Source organism: Saccopteryx bilineata, chromosome 2 (assembly GCF_036850765.1).
Source record: "Saccopteryx bilineata isolate mSacBil1 chromosome 2, mSacBil1_pri_phased_curated, whole genome shotgun sequence".
Classification (NCBI taxonomy): Eukaryota; Metazoa; Chordata; class Mammalia; order Chiroptera; family Emballonuridae; genus Saccopteryx; species Saccopteryx bilineata.
The window spans coordinates 334,215,508-334,236,121 of record NC_089491.1 but is presented as its reverse complement, the minus strand read 5'-3'; the positions used below and the strand labels follow the sequence as shown (position 1 = coordinate 334,236,121).

Genomic DNA, 20,614 nt, shown 5'->3' with positions numbered 1-20,614 from the left:
ACAAACCAGACCACCCCTGCCTTTCTTTATGGAACTTGCTCTGTAGTAGTGGAGACTGGTGATCAACTAAAGAGTGGACCGTGTAGCAGTACACCGTTGTGAATCGAGTGGTTGCAGAGGGCTTCACCAACGGGCAGACATTGGAGCACTTGTGCTTTGTTTATATTTAGAAAGTAGGAGATTGACACAGAACTCTAGCTTCTTGGTTCCTCATGAAAATGAGACATGTGAACAACACTAGAGCTTTCTCCTGGCAGTTCCATGTCTAGTCAGTTGCAGAGCCTGTAAAGTCTCCATTTAATCTCTCCTTATTCTTCCTACCGCTGTTATTTTAGTTGAGGCCTTAAACATTACTCTTCTGCTCTTTTGCTTTAATTCTGTTTATCACACCTTCAGCTAGTCCTACACACCACAGCTGGGTTATCTGTCGCACAATTAGGTGCACTGTGCATGGAAGTACCAACTGTCTCCAGATAAAATCCATGTTTTGGGGCTCTTTGTAATCCGGTTTTGCCTGCTTCCTAATACTCCCCATGTTCCACACATGAAAATAAAAATGCAGTAGTCCCTACTCTCTAGACCTAGCCTGTGCTTTTATGTCTTTGCTTTAATAAAGCCTTTCCCCACCTCTGCATGTCCAAATCCCACACTGTTCTTAAGGCCTATGTATTTCCTTGCCTACCGTGGCAAACCATCTAGCTGTGCCTGCAAGATGGAAGAAATCTTTTCCTGCTTCAAACTCCAGTAGCACTTTAGGCAAACTCTTTTTTGCATTTACTCCTTAATGGACAGATCACATCTTTCCTTGCTAAAGTTTAAGATTGTAGAAGGTTGTGTTTAAGAGGTTTTGTTTTCCTTAAGGCACTTATGTGGGAGGTGTATAGAATATGTAGTAAACCAACTTTTAATAGAAATAAAGTCTAATCTTTTGTGAATTCAATAGATGATAACTCAATGTAACAGGTTCCGATTATGTAGAAAGCTTGAAACGTTTTTGAGGGTGGGGGATGCAGAGAGTAAAACTGTTTGAGTTTAGGAGATGTGACACGTGTATCGTTTTGTTAATTGTTCTTCACATTATATTGTTGCCACTCGTCCAGATTGAGACAGATGAATAAAAAGATGGCCTTATTCATGATATGTGTGTATTTCTTCACTGGTAGAAGCCTTTTCCCTCCCCCTTTTCTGCCTTTTATTCTTTTTCCCATGTGTATTTTCTCAGTCGCTTTTATTTCCGCTATTTTTATTTCTCTTTTGAATGGAATTTCCCATCCTGCTAACATGACAAGCACTAACTTTTAGAAACCTTTTTTTTTTAAATTAAAAAAAATTAAACTTTCTCTCAACCAGGAGCCTCTGCTCCTTTTTTCTTATAATCTAAACAAAGACACATACATCTTTAATGACTGTTTTGCTCAGATGCTGTTTGTCATGGATATTTAAAAACCATGTTCATCTTCCCTCAATGTGGTTGGCCTTTTCTTAGACATCTTTTGGAAGCCACTGAAATTTTATTTTTCTAGAATGTCAGCTATTGATTTACTATCTTGGCAGAGTGTTCTTTATTTTTTTATTTTTTACAAGGACAGAGAGAGAGTTAGAGAGAGGGACAGACAGACAGGAATGGAGAAAGATGAGAAGCATCAATCATCAGTTTTTCGTTGCGACACCTTAGCTGTTCATTGATTGCTTTCTCATATGTGCCATGACCGCGGGCCTTCAGCAGACTAAGTAACCCCTTGCTCGAGCCAGTGACCTTGGGTCCAAGCTAGTGAGCTTTTTGCTCAAGCTGGCAACCTCGGGGTCTCCAACCTGGGTCCTTCCGCGTCCCAGTCCGACGCTTTATCCACTGCGCCACTGCCTGGTCAGGCTTTATTTTTAAATTTAATTAATTTTTATTTCCCCCAGTTTTATTGAAATATAATTGACTCCTCTAACATTATGTAAGTTTGAAGTGCACAGTGTAATAATGATGTATGCATATATATCACAAAAATCTAAGCATTTTTCAACCTTCCTATTCTGTGAGAGCTCTGATCACCTAGTAATTCTACTTTTGCTTACGATGGTCTGATTAGTTTTTTATGTTTTTAATATAGGTATAATTTATAGACAACATTATATTAGTTTTAGGTATACAGCATAATGATTCAATATTTATATGTATTGTGAAATCATCACCCCAGTAAGTCTAGTTTTAACATCTGTCACCTTAACACAGTTATAGGAATTTTTTTGTGGTAAGAACTTTTAAGATCTACTCCTAGCAGTTTTTAAATATGCAATATAATATTGACGATAGTAGCTATGGTGTACACTACACCCCCAGGACTAATTTTAGAACTGGAAGTTCGTACCTTTTGACTCTCTTCCCCCATTTCCCCCCCCCCCCAGAGTAGTCTTTTCTTTCAGTATGAAGTTTTTACATTCTTACATACTGTATCACTTACTATTTTTTTTTCCTTAGACTAAGTATCAGACCATAGGAAAACATTGGATCATCTTATAAGCCTTCAAGAGAGCTGTAGTAGCTACTGAGTTCTTTTGCACTTGTTAAATAATAAAGTTCCGATGATACTACATTAATTTTTAGAACTTTGTTATGGAAAATTTCAAATAGAAGCAAAAGTAGAGAGAATAGAATGTACCCTATATACCCATTACTGAGATTCAATAATTATCAATACCATTTCTTCTATACCTTTCTCTCCTAACTCCCCTCACACTGGCTTATTTTGAAGCAAATCATAGACATTATGTATTAGTAAACATTTCAGTTTATATTTCTAAAAGAGAGGGATTCTTTATAAACATTACTGCCAAACTATTGTTTCTGTGATATTTTGCACATGAATGGATTAACCACATATACCATGCTATCTTCAAGACAACTAGCTAGTGAAGGTTGCTAGTTTCTTCAACTTTTGTAGTGTTGTCTAATTGCAAGGAGAACTGTAAACAAACTGGTTTGAACGTATAGAGAGAGCGCTATACAGATTGCTTCTGTAAAGAAGCACATTTCTCACCCCAGTTCCTTGCTCGTATGGATACAGCTCAGGGAGGCCGCCCCTCTTTTATTTTATAAATTCATTTTTGGCAAACTTAAGAAACAATGCTGTCTGAATTCTAGGTCTTTGACCTGTTAACATCAGTCCTGTGACACAGGCTTATACCTTGGCTCCCTTTCTGGAAAATTCCAGAACTATATAAATATCATTTCTAAAATCCTCATAGACATGTTTTGCCAAGAATGTCCGTTATCTCTGGACAGTTTGGAATTAGCCTTTAAATATTAGATTGTGTAATCGTACGCCATTCAAGGAAAATAAGGTGGTGGGTGGCTTGCATTTTAAAAGGAAAGCAAACTTGGGTTCCTAGGCATGTTAATCATTAGTCTCCTGAAACTGCTGCTACTTTTTTTAAATAATAAAATGCTAAGTAAGTAAAAAGCAGTACTTCACAAATAACTTAGATCAGGATTGAGTAAAGTGTGATGTTAATAGGTTTAATGTATTTTAACCAGAATAATATCTGAAGGATATTTTCAGGCTTTGAAACTGAGAAAGTAATGAAGAAATCTTCTAGTGAATTCCCGCCGGTCTGCTAGCCTGACCAGCACATCTCAGAAATAGATCATTATTTTTATCATTGTAACCTGCCTTCTCATTGCCTTCCTTGCCCTTGGCTTTGCAGCAGGGGGGAGAAAGAAACTCGTGGCCTCTACCAAAATACACATGGTAACAGTAGTCAAGTAATTTTATATATTTTTGTGGACAAGTCATTCATTTGTGCTGATGGAATGACTTATTTATAATGCAATGTTTTTTATTCAGCTAAACTTAAAATCTTTTTCCCATCTGATTTAGTGTCTGTGTCCCATTCCAAGGCAACATAAATTTAGCATAGCTTCTCATTTTTCCAACTTGGTAGAAGTTTAAAGGTTTCATTCAGTTTACTTTTAGCGTTTCATATGAAATGGACTGTAAGAACTCTTTAATTTACAGTCTGTGTGTAAAGACAGACCCACAGTATCTGGCATGTGGAGTGTACCATGAATTATGAGAAAGAGGAGGTTTGGAATGACTGTTGGAAAGCAGAATCTTTGGAAAGTGGATAAAAGCGTGGACTATATCCCAAACAGACCACAAAAAGGAAGAAACCTGGATTTGTTCCATTATGCAAAGGATAGAAAAGATACCTTCAGTTTTCCAGAAGAGACATCCATGTGGATAACGCATAATTTTAAATGATTAATGAAGAATGATTGCCATAGATCAGTGTCATTCATAGCAGATTATTTCTGATTGATGGAGTCTACTTCTGCAGCTTTTTATGTTATAAAATGAGGTTACAACTTCTTTTGTTAAACTCATTTCATCTTCTACCTTACTCCCTTCTTTCATTATCCTTGTAAATTTATTTAGATTGGTTTAATGGCTGGGCTATCTCTATCTGTATTACAATATTCAGTTGACTACTTCTGAACATTAAGCAGAAACATACATTGGTGAAGCTCAGGGTGGGTAGAGGTATAAACTGTAGTAGCAGCTTATTGTATAAATGGTTTATAATTTTTAAAAAAAATTACTGATTTCAGAGAGAAAGGAAGAGAGAGGGAGGGAGGGAAATATTGATTTATTGTTACACTTAGTTGTGCATTTGTTGGTTGATTCTTGTATGTGCCCTGACCAGGATTAAACCTGCAACCTTGGTATATCGGGATGACACTAACCAATTGAGCTATCTGGCGAGGGTTAAATGGTTTATAACTCATTTAACCAGTTTTTTATTGATAAATACTTAAATTATTTCCATTTTAAAATTTCAAATATTTCAGTAAACATAGTATCAGGCACACTGTCTTCACTACTTTTTATTAAACAATAGTATATATACAAAAAGCACATACACTAAATTTTGTAGCTCAATGATAAATGAAGCAATAAAGGTATAATTAGTATCCTCAAAGTCCACCTCAAGCCCCTTTTCAGTGATCACAGTGCCTACTAGGGTAGCCACTATCCTAATTTCTGACATCATTGATTCATTTAGCCTCTTTGAAACGTGTGTAAATGGAATCTTACTGTATATTCTCATTGGCATCTGGTTTCTTTCACTTGTATCTATGAGACACATACATTTATGTGTAGCAATTAACTTTATATTGGTATGTAATACTCTGTTGGGTGACTGTACCGTAATTTATCCTTTTTATTGTTGATGAACTTTTGGGTTGTAGTCTAATTTTTGGGTACTACAGATAGCACTGTGAACATTTTAGACGTGTGTTGTGAACTGAGCTATACATGTCTATCGGGAGTAGCACTGATGGGCATAGGGTGTGTGTATGAGCAGCTTTACAGTGCCAAGTCTTCTGTGATTGAATTGAAACTGTTTCACACTCCCACCAGCAGTGCCTGGTTATTTTTAAAACATAACTTCATTGGAGTGAAATTTGAATTAAAGAGTAAATTCATTTTAAGTTTTGGAACATAGTGCTATCTCTGTCCTCAGGAATACTAATTCATACTCTAGGTTTTATCCAGCTTTCATCTTTATCAATTTACTGGGAAAATGTTGGCCCTGCTTGTGGATATCCTGGGTTCGATTGTGATCAGGGCACACAGGAGAAGCACCCATCTGCTACCCCCCCTCCCCCTCTTACCCCCCCTCTTTCTTCCTTCCTTCCTCTCCTGCAGCCATGGCTCCACTGGAGAGAGTTAGCCCCTGGCATCAAAGATGGCTTCCTGGCCTCCGCCTCAGGCACTAAGAGTTTAGTTGCTGATCAACAGAGTAATGCCCCAGATGGGCAGAGCATCACCCCCCTAGTGGGCTTGTGGGGTGGGTCCCTGTTGGGGTGCATGGGTCAGGGCACATTTGGGAGTCTGTCTCTGCCTCCCTTCCTCTCACTGAATTAAAAAATAAAAGTAAAAATGTCTCATTTCTAAACTAGTGAGTTGAACTTTTCATAGCTTAATTTTGCTTGTTTGAATTTTCTTAACTTGGCTCTCCTGGTCTTTTCTTTGTTGGGGTGTTTCTAATTTTGCTTATTGCTTTGTAATAACTCCTAGTTTTTCAAAAATCCATGTTTCTGGTCAGATGCTATAATTTTTTTCTTCTTAGTTTGCCCTTTGTACTGTCATTTACAGTATAAAGGTTTTCAGTGTGTGTGCGTGCTTGCTTCTGCTCTTCTTTTCCTCTGTGGTTTCTGGCTTTGGTTCATTCTTAGGAAAGCCTTTTAACTCCCAGAATTTTTTTTAAGTGTTTTCTTTGATGACTCTATTACTTGTATTTAATTTTGTTCACTCTATGTTTGACTTCTTTTTCTTTCACTAACACAAGGGTGCTTTTTGAAGTTTTAAAATAATTTAAACATGTACTTCTATTTATTACATTAGCCTTAGCTTTGAGATACTTTGCAGGGTGTCTGAGGGTGACTGGTGACGAAGAATTTAGTATACCAAAGCATGCCTGTGTCATTTGACCATGAGAAATGAAGCCAGTTTTCCAGCATGGATAGTATTTGAGTCCTTTCAGTGTGCATGTTATTAAAGCAGTTGATTAGCATAGACTCAATTATTGTATTTAATATCTCTAGTGGACATTCTTCAAGGCTCTTCAACATGGACTTTGCCAAAAATACACCTGACCTATCTGGAGAGTCTAATACTTAATTTCAAACCTTTAAAAATACCATTTTTCTCTAAAAGGTCATTTAAAATTTTCTTCGGATTCTTTTTCTTTTGCATAATAGTACACGAAATTTGCACTGCTGATTATGATAAGACCAGTCTGTCATATCTTTTTAAATGTTTGTGAGCCCCCCAAAGTCCCCCCCCCACAGACATTGAAAATGTCTGTTGTTGTTGTAGAATTATCTGTATTATATTGTAGAACACAGAGCAGAGACATAAAACAGATATTAGACCAGGAGCATTCTTCTTCACCGAGATAGATTGGTTTGGTTTGTGTAATTGAATCCTAACACCTAAAGGGGTGAGAGAGTCTCAAGGTCAGGTATAAGTTTTTGAGGATGAAAACACAGGAGTGTTACTCCTCTGTGATTGTGACTGCAGAGCCCCCAGCCTGAGGGGAGAGGGAGGTTCAGGAGAGACGGGAATGGGTAAAGAGAAATACTTCAGACAAGACTGTTCTTTGCATTTGGTAGCACTACTTGTAGGAAGATTGTGTCTCTATTTTGTCTCTTTATTTTCTAAGCCAGGGAGAAAATTGTAGGGACTTTTCTTAGTAAATCCATAATTTTAGGTGTGTAGGAGTTAGAAGAATCAGCATTTCTCCAGGTGTATGAATGAACTTGACTAAGGGGGGGGGAGTACTGGATTTATGTTAAAGGGTTATTGGGGATCAGTTGGAAAGGAGAGTACAGAGGGGTGAAAAAACTAAGTGCTTGTTTTTCACTTGTGTACAGTATGTACAAAAGTTGTCTTTATATATTTAACCCATTTAATCCTCACAGAAATCCTATGAAGTGTTTTCCCCATTTAACAGGAGAGAACAAAGGCACAGGGAGTGAGTTTGCATTACTTTTTCTAGGCTCACAAACCCAGTAGATGGTGGTCCTGGAGTTTGAACACTGGTTTCTGAATCTAAAGCCCATTCATATTCTTCTCACAAGAGTATATATTGCCTTATGAATTACTAGAGTTATTAAATTTATTTTATATTTTATTAGTTTCATATAAATGTTGATAACAATGAAAATGTCCTGTCTTGGAGATATCATCTTTAGTTCTTCCAGGTACTATAAAGTCTGTGTAATTTCCTTTACCCTCTACCTTAGCATTGAGAGTAAGCATGAGGTTACGATCCTGGGAGGACTCAATGAATTTGTAGTGAAGTTTTATGGACCACAAGGAAGTAAGTACATGTGTTGGTATGTGTTTTTCTATTGTAATCTCTTATTCTCCTTAATAGACAATAAAGGACAGATGGTAGTACGTGTGGTTTTGTTAGTGAGTTTACTTGAACTCTAGAATCAGTGAGGAAATCTTGCTGTTATCATAGTTACTTCATATGCTTTTTTATCTCTTAAGTGACAGTATTAAACATGAATTGTGAATTCTGGGTTTGTGTGATGGCCACATTGATGGGTTAGGACAATGTTTTCTGTTTCATTTTTCAGGAAATTTTTGGGGGGTGAGGGTACATGGTGTAGGTTGAGATAGGAGGTTATTAGGTACCAAATAACTAAACAGTGTTTAGTACTTTAAAGAATCGTGTAACTTGCCTGACCAGGCGGTGGCGCAGTGGATAGAGCATCAGACTGGGATGCGGAGGACCCAGGTTTGAGACCCAGAGGTTGCCAGCTTGAGCACGACTCATCTGGTTTGAGCAAAAAGCTCACCAGCTTGGACCCAAGGTCACTGGCTCGAGCAAGGGGTTACTCGGTCTGCTGAAGGCCCATGGTCAAGGCACATAATGAGGAAGCAATCAATGAACAACTAAGGTGTCGCAATGAAAAACTGATGATTGATGCTTCTCATCTCTCTCTGTTCCTGTCTGTCCCTATCTATCCCTCTCTTTGACTCTTCTCTCTGTCCCTGAAAAAAATAAAAATAAATAAATACAGAAAAAAAAAACATTAAAAATAAATGAATCATGTAACTTGCTTGGGAAGGGAAAGTGAATCTTTGCTTATTTTCTAACTGTAGATTTTAAAAATATTTTAATCTGAACATAGAATTATAAGAGGTTCCTGACTTTCAAGAGAATTAATTGACAAAGTTTTCAAAAGAGATTAGGATTTAATGCTTAATTTACACTCAGGTTAATTTTCTAATTTGGAGACATATTTCTTAACGTGTAACATTTTTCCTTTCAGCACCGTACGAAGGCGGAGTCTGGAAAGTTAGAGTGGATCTTCCTGACAAATACCCTTTCAAATCTCCATCAATAGGTAAGTTACTACTCAGTCTCTTTCCTTAGAGAGTTTTGAAATCAAAGAGATAAAAAGAAAAAAATCCTACACTTTGTGGGAAATAATTCCAGGAATGGTTCATTAACTGAACTTTTCCTTATTTGGCTTTGGTTAAATTAATCAGTGACTTTTTACGGGCCTTCCATAGTGTGATAGAAGATGTTTAAATATACCCTTTGCCTGATTGTAATGAACTACAACTCTGTAGATTTTTATTTCAGGTTCAGATTAGACTGTTATAAGGCTTACTTTCCATTTAGGCTGTTGGCAGTAAAATAATGATATATCTTAAAATAAAATGTATTTGCAATGCCAGATTGTTGGAATTAATAGTATATAGTATCTATTCTAATTTTGTCATTTAAAAATCCTCTGTGTCGTACTTTGTTTTGGTCAGTTCAGCTCTGGGTACCTAGCAGTAAAATTAGCTTTCCCCATTCTCTTCATTCCCAATCCTGTTAGTCCTTTAAACAACTGAAGAAACTAGAGTAGACACTTCAGTGGGGTTGTATAAAGAAGTACTTTTCCTCACCATCATCTTTTTGCCCTCATTGGTGATATTTTTAGTGTCACCCCTCTTAAGGCACTTAGTGACAATTTAGGTATTTTTGTGTCAGATGTAATAGAGGTATATTTGATTGAAAGTTGACACCTTAAATATTTTGAGATTATAGAATGGTGGTAACTTAGGTAGTAACTTAAGCCAACTTTTAAAAAATTTATTCTGTAGATGGTTTTAAAGTATTATCCAAAATACTGACCAATTTTAAGGAAGAAGAAAGTAAGATTGGAATATATCGAGCATCCTCTGACAGTCACACTGAGCCTCGTGCTCAGAATGGCCAGAGTACAAACGTCTTACAGCTGCCATGGGCCTGTCTTTGGAACTAATGCCAGATCTCTGGGAGATCAGACACACATCCCTGCTCCAACAAAAGGGTTTTTTAAAAGAGCGAGATCAAAGACATTCTGTGCTTCGATTCTAGGCCTCCACAATTCTGCTTAGGATAAATCAGAAAAGCTAGGATAGCGACAGGCTAATTTCCAGTCCAATGTAGCATCCTCTTCCCTGACATCTAGTTCCTTTATATGCTTTAGAGCTTTATGCTATACAAATACTACAGAGCATCTCTAATTCCTTCTCACGCTAGGAACTGTTAGTGCTCATTTTAAGAATAAACTAGTGATTTCCTCTTATGGTCCCTTAGGTGAGTTTTCTAAACTCAGTAATTGAATGCTTTATGGATAATTGAATTAGAAATGTCCCCATTTCTACAAGGGTCTCTGAACTTTAGAGTTATGAAATGGTGAACGAGGAGGGGAGCTGTGAGGTGTTGAGTCGTTGATGTAGTCTCTGAGGATATCTGCTCTACTATCTGTAGTTGGCAGCAGCCCTGTCCCAATGACATTCTAGGGTGGTAGGATAGAGGTCCCACTCAGTTTGAGAGGGCTTTTCTGTCATGTGGTTCCCTGTCCCCGCTTACTTCTGGACTTTAGGATGTTTATTTATTTAGGCATTTTAAACCTCTATACAGTTGAGCCATACGATCTTTAAACATTTGCAAACAATGTCCAAACCATATAAGTTTATTCAAAGATATTTTATAAATACCTACTTACTTAGACTAAAAATTGACATTGTAAATTTAGTTTTGTTACCCTAGATTTCTAGTTAGGAGGAAACAGTGTAGCTTGTTGAAACTAACAGTGAACCTATAGAACAGCAATTATATATCCTGTAAAGATGTAGTTATTTCTCCAGCCTTGTCTTAACATATTTTTCCAGGTAATACAATTGTTTCATCATACCTTTCAAAGTAAAAATATCTGCACATTAGATGTTGTTTATTTATTAACTAATGATGCAACAGAAGCCTGTGTGCTTTCTTAAATGAATGATGTAATATGAAATTGGTTGGGACAAATGACTAGGCTAATTTAACTTCTTCATAATTTTTCCTTTGCCTTTCTGTGTGCTTTTAGAACTTTGTAATACCTACAAATGTGTACCATCTTCTCTTAAGGAAGTATATCTAGTTGAAATATTTGTACAAGCTGTCCTTATTTCCTGTAAAGGAAGATTGCATAAAAGAATTTTAATCAGTTGTGTGGGGTGACCCATTTTCAGATCGTCAACAATGTAATTACTGTTGGAATGTGCTTTAAACACCTCAAGGGGTAGTGGCTCACTTAGAATAAGCAAGGCTTCCTTTTTGTTTATATTGATAGTTGTAGAATTGTGCAGAAGGGCAAGGAGATAAGAAAAACCCAATTTCCATGTTCTGTGTAAACTCTGCTTCTTATAGTATATAGGCAGGTGTACACTTCTTCCTGAGCCAAACTTTGAGTGCTCTTAAATAGATGTACAAATTTAGATTAAGCGTCTTTAATGCTTAAATCTTGGAATTTAAAAATATATATGTATATATACTTTTTTGTTACACACACACACACATACACACGCGCGCAAACACTTTTTAATTGTATAAATTCTCCGTGTTCATAGCAGGAATGTAATAAAGTCCAGGTGAGCAAAAAATTAAATGTCTCATAATCCCATCCCTCAGTGGATGTCATTATTTATATTCTGGTATGTACTGTAAAACAGTTTTTCTGTGTATTTAAGTATACACTCAGTGTCATTTGACATGCTTATCTTCAGGATAGCCTCCAAATTTACCATAGTTTGAGAGAATTTTCAGTAGTTACATGAGGTGTAACTAAAAATGTCCCTTTAAAAAAACAATTTACATCTTTAAATGTGTTTTTTCAAAGCAGTAATAAAACTACTTCAAATTTTCTTTTTAAGGAGAAGGAATATAAATAGATACCTTGGGAGGTTATGAACTTGTTCTTCCAATGCCATCATTATTTCAAACATTTTAAGCTCATCTTTTGGAATTTTACTTTCTCTTTGAATATCATTAAGTGATGGCAAATCTTGATGCTTTGAAGCTGGATGTAAATCATAAAATGGCTAATGGTCATTTAATCCCAGAGAATAAAGTGAATGGGAAAACTGAGTAACATCAGTTGGAGTATAAAATGATATACCATTATCAAATTGATTTTCTTATAAACTGGCCCTGTGGGAGTTTTCAAAGAGAAATTATAAAACTTTTTTAATCAATTTCCTGAGTGCCTGCTTTGAAATAAATGATATTTGAATCTTTTAAATTCTGATTTATTTGAAAGTTCAGACTTAATTTTATCTTCCTCATTCAGAAACGTTCCTAGAATACGCAGCAGTGCTGCGGGGCGTCACCCACTGTGCAGAGTGAGGACAGAGCGGCAGTCAGGGGACTGGTGTCAGGGAAGAGTGGTTCTGGCCCTGGTTGTCCTTGACCATGAGCATGATACTCATCTGAACTGCTGTTCCCTCTTTTAGAAAAGGAGATACTGGAACTAAGTGAACTCTGCACATTTGATATTGACCAATGTATAAAATACTCAGGATATTTGACATTCTACTGGATAATTGGGAAGGTTGTCTAAGGTTTTCACTAGTTAGAGAGAGAAGATCAATATAAACAAAATACTGCATATGCTTCAGTGACAGTGTGACATTGCTCTTGAGGAGAGATGTGAGTCAGCACCTCAGTTGAAGGAGAGAAGGTGTCTGGAGATAGGCTCTTACAAGAAAGATTGTGTCCCATGTGTTGAGAATGCAGTCTTTACAAAGCTTCAGAGATGTGAACTTGCACATAAGGCCTTCAGAAATACTCTTTCAAAACCCCAAGTCATTTTCTGTTTGTGAAGATTGTGTTCTATGCAAAGAAGTTGGTATAGAGACTGCCATACTTCATGCTTTAGACTCAAAATCTTCAGCCACTACACATCTGCTCATCTAGTAAGAGAAAGCTTTTACCAAAGCAAACACAGACTTGCAGTTGCTGTGGGGGTGAAGTAAAGATGAGTGATCTCATAGAGAGTAATGTAGAGCAAGTGTTTATAAACACCAAAGATAACCAATAAGCACAGGATACAACATGGTGTTATACCTAATCCAAAGGATGCATATTCAAAAATGAGAAAATTCATGATTTATCAGATGGTCAGGTTAAACATTGTTGGTAAAGGTATTATGATGTAGCCAACCAGCAGTATATATTGTTTGGTAAAGATTTTATATCTTCTGGGTGATTTTACTTAAAAATTAAATTCTCTGAAGGAAATATTCAGAGATGTGCTCTAAGGTCAAGGTATAAGAATATGTAAATTGCAGTGTTGTTTAGTTGGAAGCAAGCTAAATGATCCAGTTGATAATAGTTAAGTTATGATACAGTGTAATGAACAAAACATTTTACAGCCTTTACTTATGTTTTAACACATTTTCAAAGGTACACAGGGAAATGTGCAGCTTTATATAGAGTACCTACTTCTTTCTATGCAAATTTCAAGTATGAATGCCAAAATATTGAGTATAGTTATACTTGCCTTAAGGGGATTAAAAACATTTTTCTGTATTTTTCAAATATTCTACAAGTTCCCTTTTATTCTAAAAGTAAATATTTTAAAATATGTGGCAAATGCATGTATTTTGAATATTTTGTCTGCATCCTTGTATGAGAGTCTATACTTTATCTGTCTTTTGCTCTAGAAAGCCACCAAGCTGTCCTTGGCCAGAATTCCTGCCTGGTAGCTTGCTAAGGATCTGCTGGCCCCACCAGCTTCATTTCTTTTTTCCTTTCTGTGTTAATTATGCGTGTACATAAGTGTACGTGTTGTTTTCTTTTGTCTTCCTGATTGCAGTTCAGCTTGCTCCATCTTGGGTACTGTCTTTATGTGCACACAACTGTTCTTCCCTCCTCTCCTCGCTTACCCTCTTCTCCACTTCCCCTTCTCTTGGGCTATTGCCTCAGCAGTTCTTATCTGCTTCTCTCTTCAGTCTGACTCTTCCACTGTGTTCTCTCCTTGCTCAGTTTCTCTCTTCATTTGAACCAAAAAATGCCCCTGTTCATAGCTAATAATAACAACAGTACCACTTTTGTTAAACCTAAACTAAGGGCAAGTAATTGTCTTCTAATAAAATATAGACATGAAATACTAGATTTTTTAAGGCTTTCAGCATGTAAGGGTCTTGAAAGTACCTTGAAGCCCCCCTCAGGATATACAGTAGTCTTCATCAGATCACACCTACTTTACTTAAACACTGGCATTTAAGAGAAAGTTAAGTTGTTATTTAACCTTGTTTTTAAATGATCACTGGCTAGTATAGTACAGAGCTGTATTCTAGTAGTCTCAGATAGAGCTATAGAGTATTTTAGAGTCTTGTGAATAACCTTAAGACTAGCCTGGGCACTGTCACCATGTATACTTAAAAAAAAAAAAGAAAAAGAAAACCGTGTTGTAAGTTCCATTTTAACACATCTAGAAACTAACTTTTGAAATGCTACCATGTGTATCTATGCATTACCAATGAAGAGGCCCTCCCAGGTGTGAACTGTATGTGCTGTGTGTCTGGATTGCACTTTGATGATGCTGAAACTGAGCGTGTAAGAGGAGTGGTTGGTTGAGAATGGGATTTTGGAGGGACCACCTAATAGCAGAATGTAGATAGAACGGCCAGGAGAAACCTCCAGCTCATTTTGCAATGGAATTTGATGTCAATACCATATAGCAAGCACTGGCCAAACCCACTGAGTAAATGGAGACAAAGTGGGAAAGTCATAGACAGTAACAATACTTACAATACTATATTGAGCTGTACTAATGGCCTTCACAATTCGGTCAGATTTTCATCTAAATGGGGGACGGGTTAGGTCATCTTGTTCCAAGGGAAACCGGGATGTCAGAGTCCCTTCTAAATCTCCGAATCTGTCATAGGTTCTTAATTAAAAGATATTCTGATAATCATTGCACCATATTCTTTTACTTGTGCCTTTGCAAAGGTCTTTTGGAACCAGTGTATTTCTACAAATAGAATTTTTAGAGTTGAGGAAGTAGAATTCTATTAAGATCACCTGTATAATTCTCTGCTTTCATGATCTTGGATTTGAATTTAGTTCCTGTCCCAAACAGTTAAATAATTGCTACTATGTAGTGATCTCTTATCGTTTGAATTCCAGTAGAGAAAAACAAGTTTCTTGTAGGAAAGTTTTATAAAAAACATTTTAGGCCCTGGCCGGTTGGCTCAGCGGTAGAGCGTCGGCCTAGCGTGCGGAGGACCCGGGTTCGATTCCCGGCCAGGGCACATAGGAGAAGCGCCCATTTGCTTCTCCACCCCTCCGCCGCGCCTTCCTCTCTGTCTCTCTCTTCCCCTCCCGCAGCCAAGGCTCCATTGGAGCAAAAGATGGCCCGGGCGCTGGGGATGGCTCTGTGGCCTCTGCCCCAGGCGCTAGAGTGGCTCTGGTCGCAATATGGCGACACCCAGGAGGGTCGCAACATGGCGACGCCCAGGATGGGCAGAGCATCGCCCCCTGGTGGGCAGAGCGTCGCCCCCTGGTGGGCGTGCCGGGTGGATCCCGGTCGGGCGCATGCGGGAGTCTGTCTGACTGTCTCTCCCTGTTTCCAGCTTCAGAAAAATGAAAAAAAAAAAAAAAAAAAAAAAAAAAAAATTTTAGTTAATGCTATGAGAATGTAAACTTAGTTGTATCCTCAAGTCTAAGTGTAGGGTAGTGAATAATTAGTTTCCTCCAGTTGTAGATGGGCATTTTGGAGGGGAGAGGGCAAAGGGTTTGGAGAGGATTGCTAGAGAACGATGATGGTGATGGCTCCTAGATCTTCAGATAGTGTAGAGGAAAGGTCATTGAGGAGCTTAAGGAACTGACTGAGAGGCCACGGTGTCCTGAGTTGTGGTCTGTATAGCTGATGATGTCACTTAAAATGATAGCAGTTGTGGGGGGAGAGAGACTTGGGAGCTGGCTACTAAAGTTCTCAGTGACAGAAGAAACCAGTGGTCAGATTGGCCCTATTACTGAAAAAACCTGTTCTTGGCCATCTATAATATCTCAATTCATTCAGCTCCATCTTATTATTAGCCAGGGTAAAGAGTAGTTGGCTTTCCCTGCCCCTGCCCCTGCCCCAGGCCACCTCTAAGGGTAGCCTTGCCTTTGCAACACGCTTGCTTTTGTCAGAAGGTGTGTCCATTTCCTTCTTGAAGCTGCCTTATGTCAGTTTTCATTTTGCCTTTGGCAATTCATTATTATACACTCTTTCCATTTGCTATGTAAAAAAATTCCATCTACCTGGCTGCTTAGGTTAGCTCCTACTTTAGTAGGTGATTTCTAGCTTTTGAGTTGGTTATTAATTCTGACATCTTTTTGGCATTAAATCTATTCCTTCCACTTTAGGATTGGTATCATAACGACAATATATTCTTGGCTTCTTTTTTCTCTAAAGTGAAGTTCTTTTCAAAATAAGTGAGAGTAATGTCTTCCTTAGTTCCCTTTGAAAAGCTTGTTCACACAATTGAAGATTTGTTCACGTTCCTGATGTTGGTGAAAAACATATTGCTTGAAGGAACTTCAGAGAGTATATTGTCCAATGACCACATTTTAAGGATGGTAAAAGTGAGACTCAGGAAGAGGCAGATACAGCATTACTAACTAGTTGCAGAGCTTGCCTTTTGGTTTCCAGGCTAGAGTTTCCCCCCCAAAACCAAATGCAATCACAACAGACTTTTTAGTAATACTAGGACCACTATAGTTTTTATTTCTAGTATGATTGGGTTATAGGAAACCTAATACCTTATAAGAAAAATATTCTCTAATGCTCTTGACAGTTCCTACAGGAGTACACATTTTCATTTTGATAATGAGGAAGGTGAGATGTAATGACTTGCTTGAGTTCATTAAGCTAAGTGTAACATTGAGTGCTTACTTTGTGCCTGTTACTGGTCAAGTGCTATACATATATTGATTCATTTAACCTTCATGACAGTCCTATTATGTGTAGATACCATTAATAACCTAGCTTTATGATTAAGGAAACAAAAAGAGGTTGAGTTAACTTTAACTTCCTCAAAGCTCTTAGAGTGGAATTTAGGCAGTTCGTTTGGAGCCTGATTATTTAACCTTGACTTTGTAATATGAGTGGCAGAGACTTGAAATTGGGTCTCATAATTTGAAGTCCACTGTGTTCTATATTTTAGTGCCTCTGACCATGCAAATAAATACTTCCTGACTCAGACAGTATGGTCCTATGAATAACCAGGAAAGTGGAAGATAAACTTTGAAAACAGGAAAGAGATTACAATCTTCCAAAAATGGAGCCACAAGAGAGGAGATTTAAGGCTACGAACACGCTTTGGTAATCTGCTAGGTTGGTAGAAGGGTTATGCTATTAAAGGATAACACTTCACCTTTTCTTAGTTATAAATGAACTTTTCTTATCCATCCAGCCCCTTCCTCAGACTTCATATTATCAGAGAGAAAGGAAGAAACAGAAAAGAGGACCCCTTGTTGAGTTTAGATCTCCTGAACACACAGGATCAGTTCAGAAGTTCCCATGACACAGGGCATTGAGAGTGAGCTCCTTGCTTGGTTCCTCACCCGAGAAGAGACCGGCCCAGTTCCACCTCTCCTGAGTAGGAAAGGCTCAGCTCTCGGAAGAGACTTCTGCCTGGGTGAGGCTGCCACGGGCTGGGCCTGCTGTCTGAGGTAAGATGAAAAGCTGTCGAGTGTGCACTAGTGCACAGAGCTGGCAGTGTCCCCACCTCTACCCACCTGTGTGCTAGGAATGGAGGTCCAGGTCATTGCCCTTAAAAGTGTACAGTCTGAGGCTGATAGGGGAGGCAAGATTCAGCCTTTAATAAATATATTTTAAATGATATCTACTTCAAAAAATAGAATTAATCAGTTAGATTATAAAAGGTCTCCTTTATGTGGGCATTTGTCCTGAAGATGGACTATCAGAATAATTTAATGTATTCACTTATGTTTTCTCACCAGAATTCATAAGCTCAAAATGAAATAGCCTCAGCCGCCTGCAGCCCACCCAGGCTTGGTTCTCCCTGGAAGAGAGCTGTGGTTCTTTGCCTTTGGCACGTTTTCACCTATTAACTATAGAATTGGTTTACCTTATTCATGAATCATTTGTCTGACCTCTCATTTTTTTGAAAGTTATTCTAAATGAAATTTTTGGGTAAATGACTAGGCCTAGGTATTTCATTCTATCCACAAATTTGATCATTAATAAAAACAGCTTCACTAGTAAAGGAAGCAGAGATGGAAAACACAATGAGTTTTGCTTCCTTTATTTACATACTGACCCCAGTATCAGATGTTCCTTGACAGTGTGTGCAACTTTGTACAGATCCTCTCCCAGGATTGGACATAGAACAGGCTGAAATAAACGGTTTTCAGCATGGCATGGCACAATGTTACTTACTTTCTCTGCCTGTTAGCCTGTGGGTCAAGAGATGTTGTTATTCTAGAGCAGTTGAGTGTTAGAATGGAACAAGCCAAAAGCATGGTTTATTTTTCTATTTTAATAATTTATGCTTTTATATTTTAAAATAATGTAGTTTTGCATCCACCAAGAGTGATTTGGATTTCTCCTCCAGAACTATAAATCACCTGATTCTTTTGCTAAACGATAAAAGATGGTGAGCTTTTTTAGCTGAACATTTGTTTTTATTGTCCCCTCCCTTTTTTTTTTTTAACAAATGCTTGAGCTATGCCAGAAAATAATTGTCCAAAAGATTGAAACAAAGGAGTTTTGAATTTTATCTGTCCAAATCACTGAAATATATCATTAGAAAACGTCTGGTCGTCACTAAAATCTTAAATCATTTAGATTAAAAATGACTTGCTGCTTCCACTTATCATGTTTCCATAAAAGCAGTTTTCAAAATATGTTCTCTTAAAATACCTTCAAAATAGTTCCTGGTCAAATGGAAACAAGTGTTGGGAAAAATCCTCTTGCTGCAGACGTATTCATTAGTGTGGTGTTAGCATTGCCAAAAGGAAGGAGAACATGCCAGGGCAAACATGCTCAGCCCTGAGAATGTTCCTTCTCTGAATTCCTAGCTTGTTCTTTCTCATCTGCTCCCCTCCCTGTCCAGAAGTTCCATTGTTGCCATTGTTATCCAGAATGTACTGGCTCTGTCAGAAATGCTGCCCGCAGCGTGTCCAAGAATAAATGTACAGAAGATAGACATGCTCACTTCCATTTATTTGCTTTGGGTATTTTTCTAACAACTGAAAAAGCCTGGTGTAAGGAAGAGAGCATTGTAGTCTGGAAATTGTTAGAGTTGGTCTGGCTACACTTGTTCCTGAGAGGCAAAGTTATAAACCCTATTTGCTGTCTACTTTGGATTTTGTGTCTCTTGGTGGTATTTAACATGTTGGAGCTTTGTATTCTCCAAAATACTCCTGTTCCTAAAAATGTGTCCTACAGAATAAATTTCCTAAATGGACTTAACTTCTGGACATTTCTCCCTAAAGGTTTCTGTATTCAGAGCTCTGGCCATTGTTGTGAAATCCTACATTTTCAGAGCTGATTGTCCCTTTACAAACAGGGTAAGACTGGAGATTTTAGAAAGTATGTAAACTAGCCGTTTCTCTTTGCAGGTAGAGAAACAGACCCACAGAAGGGAAGTGGCTTGCCCAGGGCCTGCAGTTAATAGCAGAGCTGGGGCTATCCCCAAGTCTCTGTTCGTACTTTGCTCTTTCAGTCTGATTCTGCCCTCTCTCTCAGAGCTCAAATAGTATTTTATACTCTACAGGGGCAGTGGGGACTGGGTGCCAACCCATTTATTACTTAAGGATATGTTTATTCAGTCCTTTTTGGCCCCCTTTGTTATATACTCTTAGACTCAACCAAACCAAAAATCTAGACTTAATTGCAAACTGTGGAAACTGTATTGATTCTAAATGTGCAAGGGATGAGGCACCTTAATCTTTCAGAGACAGTTTTGGTAAACATGTCAAAGTCTTTCACCATAGCTCTTTTCTTGACTTACACTTTTTTTTCTTCCTGAGAGAGAAAAAGAGAGAGGAGAAGCATCAGTTTGTAGTTACAGCACTTTAGTTGTTCATTGATTGCTTCTCATATGTACCTTGACCGGAAGGGCTCCAGCTGAGCCAGTGATCCCTTGCTCAAGCCAGCCACCTTGCTCTTCAATCCAGCGACTTTTGGGCTCAAGCCAGTAATCATGGGATCATGTTGATGATCCCACACTTAAGCCCGCGCTCAAGCCGGCAATCTTGGGATTTTGAAACTGGGATCTCAGCATCCCAGGTCTACCCTCTATCCATTGCACCACCACCAGTCAGGCTCTTGACTTATACCTTGAAGGTTCCCTGTGACATAAGCTGTAGGAAGCTTCATTCTTACTGTAGGAGAGACATCTTATTTCATTTTGCTTGGGATCTGCCATTTCCTGTCATTCTGTCCCACCTTAACTCAGAATGAAAGCCAGCATCCTCAAAAGGGCCCACAGATGCTTATCACCTCTCTGAGCTCAGCCAGTCTTCTGCCCCTTACTCACTCCACTTCCTTTTCACTGCTCTCTGCTGATTTTCAAACACATCAGGCAAACAAACTCCTGGTGCACTTTGTACTTGGCTGTTCTGAAGGACACCTCCCTCATCTCCTCCAGGGCAAGTCACCCTCGTAAGGCCGTCCCTACCCTCCTATTTAAAATTGCAGCCCTGCCCCAGCATTCCTACTCCAAGTCTTCTCCTTTGCTGTTTTTCTCCATAATACTGGCCACTTTCTAACAGCACTTCT

The 20,614-nt window shown here is 38.2% G+C and overlaps 1 protein-coding gene across 4 annotated transcripts in view; it reads left to right on the top strand.

The window, feature by feature from the left end:
- The window catches only part of UBE2H (ubiquitin conjugating enzyme E2 H), a 113,403-nt gene that overhangs the window by 59,311 nt on the left and 33,478 nt on the right, over positions 1 to 20,614 (top strand). For 2 of the 4 annotated variants that reach the window (XM_066262305.1, XM_066262302.1), the window contains exons 2-3: positions 7,802 to 7,878; positions 8,843 to 8,917. In XM_066262305.1, the coding sequence (XP_066118402.1) occupies positions 7,802 to 7,878; positions 8,843 to 8,917 (152 nt within the window). The remainder of the gene's footprint in view (positions 1 to 7,801; positions 7,879 to 8,842; positions 8,918 to 20,614) is intronic. The other 2 variants (XM_066262304.1, XM_066262301.1) reach the window with 1 other exon arrangement.